This window comes from Manis javanica, chromosome 4, assembly GCF_040802235.1.
Source record: "Manis javanica isolate MJ-LG chromosome 4, MJ_LKY, whole genome shotgun sequence".
Classification (NCBI taxonomy): domain Eukaryota; kingdom Metazoa; phylum Chordata; class Mammalia; order Pholidota; family Manidae; genus Manis; species Manis javanica.
The window spans coordinates 172039717-172046842 of NC_133159.1; the positions used below are offsets into that span (position 1 = coordinate 172039717).

Sequence of the window (7126 nt, forward strand, 5' to 3'; positions counted from 1 at the left end):
TGTTGATAGAAATGCAAAATGGTGTGACTGCTATGGAAAATGGTATGGAGGGTCCTCAAAAAATTAAGCATAGAATTACCAACAAATCCTATTTCCGTGTATTTATTGAAAAGAACTGAAATCAGGATCTCGAAGAGATGTTAGCACTCCCACATTCACTGTCACACTGTTCAGTTACCCAGATGGGGAAATGACCTCAAAGTCCGTCCAGGGATGAGTAAAGAAATGTTAGATGTGGCCTATCATACTGTGGAACATCATTCAGCCCTTAAAAAGAAGAAAATTCTGCAACACATAACAACATAGATGAACCTGGAGGACATTCTGCTAAATGAAATAGCCAGTTACAGAAGGACTGCATGATCCGCTTATGTGAGGTATCTAATAAACAAATACATAGAATCAAAGCGCAGAATGGTGATTGCCAGGGGCCGTCTGGGGGAGAGGGAATGGGGGGTTGCTCATCAGCAGGCAGGAAGTTTCAATTAAGCAACAGGAGCAGGTTCCAGAGATCTAATCTTCAATACAGTACTGATAGTTAACAGCATTGTTGGTACTCTTAAAAATTTACGATTCTCATGTGAAGTGTTCTCATCACGGTGAAATGAAATGTTTAAAAGAAAGCATTAGATATTGACCCAGTTGCTTTGGAGGTGAAGGGTCATGCAGGGGAGCCCTGAACTGGAAAATTCCACCTGCCACTTCCCACTCGGCCAGCCTGCTTCTGGCTGGAAGGCTCCCGCCTTCCCAAAGAAGGAAGGAATGCGGGACAATGTCCTAAATCAACACTGAGGGCTGGGATTTCCCATTTCAGTCCAGTGCTAACCCAGCATTTAGAGCCGAACCCATCTCGAGGAGCGGCCAGGATCAGACACAAGGTCAAGGCTGATCCAGGCACAATGCCAGCTTCTCAGCCAGCCTGGGAGACTGGTGCGACCCATGTGGTGCCCAGGGCTGCTCGTGCAAGACAGACAGTGAGCATCCTCTGAACCGACACTTTCTTGGCTTACAAAATTGTTCTGGAACAGGAACTATTCTTTTTGGCACCACTGGAGGCTGCAGTCCTTGGCCTCCTGCGATGTCAGGGCCTGGCAGCGTCTCAGGTCATGGGGTCAGCCGAGCAGCCCGCAGCAGGCAGAGGAGCAAAGAGATGACCTGGCAGGGTGCTGGAGGGGGCAGGGAGGTGGAGGTGGCCAGAGAACAGAGGAGCCACGGGCTGCAGGGGTCCCTCCATCCGGAGCTCTCAACTGACTGAGCAGGGGGCCTGTATGCGGCTCTAAGAAGCGCCTGACTTTCTGATGAGAGGCCCAGGCCTTTGCTTTCCCACATTTGCTGCCAGATGAAATTCCACATTTATTCAAAAGAAAATTCTGGATGGAAGGGCAGCATTTCATGGGAACAGGGACCCAGATATTGGAGAAGAAACAGAAACCGCCTTGTGAATTAGAAAGTTCCTCTGATAGAAAGTCAGTGGGTTTGATTCCTTCTCTTCACATTAAAAAAAAAAAAATTGGTTATAAAGAGTTTCAAAATAATCTTCAGAGGAGGAATAATGAGAGTTATTTTTAAAACACAGCGAGGAGCCAGGTCTCGTTGTCACAGGTGAGTCCCCCTTCACAGCGCAGAGGGGTGGGGGCGGGGACAGGGCATCACACACCCCTTGGAACGGTTCTGGCAAGTTCGGCTTGCTGGGATTCGATAGATTCTTCTTAGAAATTTCCTCTCATAAACTCCTCTGACAGGTCTCCCCACTCACCCAACAAAGCAACTCTGAGGGACTCCGCTATGAGCTTAAGTGTGTCCCCAAAATTCATATGTTGCAGTCCTAACCCCCAGAACTCCAGAATGGGACTGTAGTTGGAGACAAGGTTTTTGAAGTGGTCATTAAGTTAAAATGAAGTCATTAGGATGGCCATAATCCAATATGACTCGTGTCCTCACAAGAGAAAATTAGGATACAGACATGTACAGAGGGGCGACCATCTACACGCTGAGCAGAGAGGCCTCAAAGAAGACCCAGCCTGCAGACACCTTGACCTCAGGCTTGTGGCCTCCAGAGCTGAGAGGAAATAAATCTCTGTTGTTCAAGCTGCCCAGCTTGGGTCCTGCGCTGCGCGGCAGCCCAAGCCGACTTACACAGACCCTGGGTTCTGTCTTGCACCCCAGTCAAAAAAAAACCCTTTGCCCATCACAGAGAGACTCTGAATTGTTGCCCAAGTTCTCTAGAGAGCAAGAAACCTTTGCCTTTCTGTTGCAAACTGCTGCCAACTCTCACACCCTCCTCCTGGCGCCCCGTGGGCGTCCCTCCAGAGTCGAAGGAGAGGCCACCCATCCCCACCCGCAAATGTCAGGGCCCACTCCTAACCAGACTCAGCTCCCCGGCACCTCCCAAGGAGCCAACTCTCCCTCCCAGGCAACAAAAAAATGCTGCCGAACCAGGCCTTGCCGGACCCCATCTGACCCCGCACTGGGGGAGCCCAGGGTGTTAGCCCCATGTTTCCTTCCTCAGATGGCAACGTGCTGTGGAGTGATCACAGGTGTGTCAGGGAACCCTGACATCACAAAAGAGCAGAAATGATTGCTTTGATGGCCTCAACAACCCACCCTCCATGCCCACGCTGCTCCTCAAATTAAGGAGCTGCCACTCACTGTGCAAGATCCCTGGGCTGGAATTTTCCTTTAAGCCAGAAAAGGCTCCCCGAGGGGATGATAATAATCAGTACTTTTCTGTACAAAGATGGGAAAAGTGACCCAGAACCACAGGTTGTTTTGCTAACAGAGGAGAAGGTGCTCCTGCTAATAAGCCTGGCCACCCAGGGGCCAGCTGGCCTCCTGGCATCTCACCCTGAAGTCTCCACACCCTCACGAGCACCAAACTGTAATTAGTACTTAGTACTCTTTCCCCCAAACCTGCTCTTCCCACCCTGGTTAAAAGCACAGGAAGCATTCCAGTTGAGAGTGGCCAATCTGTGTTGATTCTGCTTTGGTTTTTGAAGTGTCTCTTATCTGCCCACTGAATCCTGCCTCATGGGAATACTGAACCTCTGGACTGTCAAGTCCTGCCTGCCTGGCATCTGCCTTAGGACTGGCACATCTGCAGCCAAGGGTCCTCAACCGCAGCATTACTGACATGTTGGTGGGATCACTCTCTGCCTCGGGGACTGTCCTGGGCACTGCAAGAGACGCCCCACTGGATGCCTGAAGCACCCCTCCCAGTCTGACAACCCAAATGCCTCCAGCTGCTGCCCAATGTCCCCAGGGGCTTTCATCTCTAGCTGCACAAATTACCTGGAAGCTTTTTTAAAAACACCAATGCTAGGGCTCCACCCCTACTTAATTACTTAATTACCTCTTAAGTAAATCAGAAATTCTAAGGATGGTGATTTGATCTTAGTATTTTTTTAGAAGTGCAGCCAGGATGGAGACATACACATACCTTGTAATCAGAATCCTCTTTCTAGCACATGAACAACTCCTTTAATTCATCCCTGATTTTAAAATGTCAAATAGCTTCTTGTTGAACACAGAAAATATCAAACTCCTCAGCTCAAAATACAAAGACCCCCGGTCCTAGGCACTTCTTAACTACTGGCCTTTCTGTCTGTCAGTCCCCTGCCCACTCTGGGTCAGCTATCCCAACCCCTGATGACTCTCCCACACCACCAGGCTATTTCACATGTCCGGTGTCTTGTATTTGTCTAAAATGTCAGTCATCTTCCCATCCTCCTGCGGCGGCAGGAGTGGAATCCTAACTTTTTGTGCCTGAAACCCATTACAAGCCCCCTTGTGACAACTGCCCTGGCTCCGCCACCCCGCTCTGGGTTATATCTATCCCCGCTAACAGTGTCTGCCATGACCTATGACACTTTGCGCCTTACTTACACGTCTTTCTGTTAGACTCTAAGCTGCAGGAGCAAGGGGCCATGTCATAATCCCCCTGGTGTCCCCAGTGGTTACACACACATATTGAAAGAATGGCACAAGCACACGCTGCCATGTTCTGTCTGGTCTCCTGATAGCTGTGTCTCTGCACTCCCTTCCCAAGCACAAGAGATGCCAGGAGCCACAGAAAAGCAAAGCTGTCCAACAGAAGGCTTCTCCACATGGCACCCAGAAAGCCAGTCCTACAGTGAATCTCCAGGGCAGCAGCAACTGGCACTGGCTGGGGTGGTGATCTGGAGGCACAGAGGGGCCTGGGCCAGTGCTAGAACAAGAGGCCACGGGCGCCGGGGCCCCAGGCGCCAGTCCACAGTGTCTTCACGCACACACACCTGGCACATGCCACTCCCTCTGCCTGGAATGCCCTCTCTCTACCTTCAGTTCTCAGCTCCACCAGGCACATTTGCCAGGCGCTCCCACAGCCTCCACTCTGCCCTACCTCACAGAAAAGCTCACAGCATGTATGTATCACAGCTGGTGAGAGATGACAGGGCGTCCTGCTTTTTTCCCAGTTCTACCATTCATGGGCTCTCTGACTTCACCTCTCTGAGCTTCCTTTTCCCTCTAAAATGGTGATAATAGCTTCTTTCAGACCAGATGAAATAAGGCCCCACTGGGGACACAGCACACTTCATCGCAGTCACTGACTATTCCACTGAGGATTCCTCCTGTGGTGAATGAGTCACACCCAGGTCCACAGTCCTTTGGTCTGGGTCCTTCTCCGGAAGGCTGGACATCTAGTTCAGGTGGTTCACCTTTAAGAGCCGCCTGGCCGAGCTCTTGAGAGCTGCCCTCAGGAGCTCTGTGACCGCCTGGGAGCTCAGCCTACACAGACAGACGCCCCTCCACACAAGGCACAGGGGAGAGCAGTACTGGCAGAGTCCGTGGGGCAGAGAAGGAAGTGGCTCTGCTCCACGGCACCAGAGAAACGGCCTTCACAGAGCAGAGGCTGCTGCGTGGGGCCGGGGAGGTGGGGCAATGGGAGGCTGGCAGAGGAGAAGGGGAGAAAGGATCTTCCCAGTGGAGGACACTGAGGCATGAAAGGACACAGGGCTCTAGAAAGGGGAGGAGGTGGTTGAGGCCAGAGCCCCACTGGGTACCTGTAGCTGCTTTGTTTTGTTACTCTGGAGGGCAGGTATGCAAGGCCAGTGGGAGGCCAAGCCGGAGAGGTGGTCAGAGCAGGCTCCTGAGGACAGGGCTGAGAAGGCTGGCCTTTCTCCTGTGAACATGGAAGCCAGTGGAGGGTTTCAAGCAGAAGAGATCAGCTTTTGTTTAGGAAAGAAAACAGCACGCTTTTGAAGGCTATCATGGAGGTAGACAAGCTGAGGTGGAGAATGGGAGGTTGGAGACCAAGATACCAGTCAGAAGGCCAAGGTAAAGAGAAGAGACACTACCAGGTGAACAGTCGTGGTGGAAAAGAATGTCCAAGACTCAGAAAAAAAGGGAATATCTCTGGACAATCACTCTCCTCCAGAGATGCCCTGTCTGGGAGAAGAGGTTAGCCCCACCCTAAAACCCTGAAAGATTTAAGGCTTTCAGAAACCAGGATTTGGTAGTTTCTTCTGCTTTAAGGAACTGCTGTCTGCAGTGTAGGCTCTCAGGTTCTTTCTGAGTGAGACAACATTCCAGCTGTTTTGTGGATGGTCCTCACACCTTTCCTGCATGCCACATGCACAAGCTTCTTAAAGTAGGTGGACCGAGCGTGGCCACCTGCCCCTGTGTGCCTGGGACTCTCCAGGTTTCAGCACTAAAAGCCCTGGACAAACCAAGACCCCTGGTCACTGACTGCACCAATTGCTGAGCTCAGGGCAGGGCTCGTATTGTCACAGGGCATTCAGCTAATTCTACTTAGCAAGATAAGCCTAAGAAGGTGGACAGCACACTGTGAAAAGTAGCTGCGGATGGGACGAAGGGTGAGGAAGTGGCCTGGGACATAATCCTGTCCATCTCTTGCAACTAGTTGACTCAAAAGCCCTGAACAAAACAAGTCACTTCGCCCCAAACACATCACACACAAGACGTATTCCACCTCCCACATGTCCACAGGATGGACACCCTGTGCCTGGCTGCTTGGTCTGAGAAAGCCTGTGCAAAGGATGGGAAAAGGTTCTGACTTCTGCTGCCAGCATAGAGACAGGAGATACACAAAAACATACTTGAATGAGGAATCTAGGCTAGTGGGGTTTCCCTTTATCCTGCAAATCACACCATTTTCATGGTCGGTATGTACACACCACGCACACACTTACTCTAAAATACTGCCGTTTTGAATCCGAAAAATGGCAAAAATGTTAATTTAACACCTGGACGCCTTGTAAGAATCCCAGGGCTCTGTCTCAAATCTGACACAGCCTGGGATGAACTGCCTTCTGTCACCCTCCTCTCCCGAGTAACAGGTTGTTTTCCGCTTCCAGCACACCATGGCCCCTGGCTTCCGATTCCCCACTACAAACAAATTACGGGGAAACCTAATCATTATAGCCTTTAAAAGACACACACTGGGCGGTACGGCACCAAGCGGCACGAACGGACAAGAGATGCCCCCCACTGCTCGCACGCGCTCCCAGCTCCCCGACATCTCCGCGGACACTTCCCAGAGTTGGGTCCCGGCGCCCCCCTTCCCAGGGCCCAGCTCACCGGACCTCCCTTACCTTCTGGAGAAATGCCATCCTCGGCCTGTACTGTTGGCCTTGGTGCCGGATTGTCATCTTGAACCCGGCACGAACTAGAACCAGAACAGAAACGGGAGACAGGAGGGGAAGCCCGAGCGGCGGAGCCCGCGCCCCGCACGCGGCCCGGCGTCCCCGCGCAGGTGGGGGCCTCGGGGCGGGCGGGGCGGAGGCTCCTGCGGCGCCCCTCACTCGGCTCGGCACACGCCCCTGGGAAAGCAGCTGGAACGCGCGCCAGCCAATCAGGGGGCCGCGCCGCGGGCTCATTAGCATGCACTGCGCTTGTGCCTACGTGCCGCCAGGGGGCGGCGTGGGACACCCCCCCCCCCCCCCCCGAGGAGCCGCAGGTGGGACCCACGTGGTAGTCCCCGCGAGTGGGAGGCTCTGTCGCAGGCAAGCATTTTACTCTGAGCGAAGTTTTGTACGCAAGTGAGCAAAGCAGCCTCGCTAGTAAGCACGGTGGAAAAAAACGGCTTCCCCATCCCAGCTTTGCCACTAGCCAGCTGGGCAAACTTCAG

General features: G+C 52.5%; 1 protein-coding gene across 4 annotated transcripts in view; it reads right to left on the reverse strand.

The window, feature by feature from the left end:
* The window catches only part of RGS9 (regulator of G protein signaling 9), a 58351-nt gene extending 51540 nt beyond the window's left edge, over nucleotides 1-6811 (reverse strand). For all 4 annotated transcript variants that reach the window (XM_017652621.3, XM_073235821.1, XM_017652620.3 and 1 more), the window contains exon 1: nucleotides 6591-6811. In XM_017652621.3, the coding sequence (XP_017508110.2) occupies nucleotides 6591-6647 (57 nt within the window). In that variant the 5' untranslated portion in view covers nucleotides 6648-6811. The remainder of the gene's footprint in view (nucleotides 1-6590) is intronic.
* Nucleotides 6812-7126: the final 315 nt, after the last annotated feature.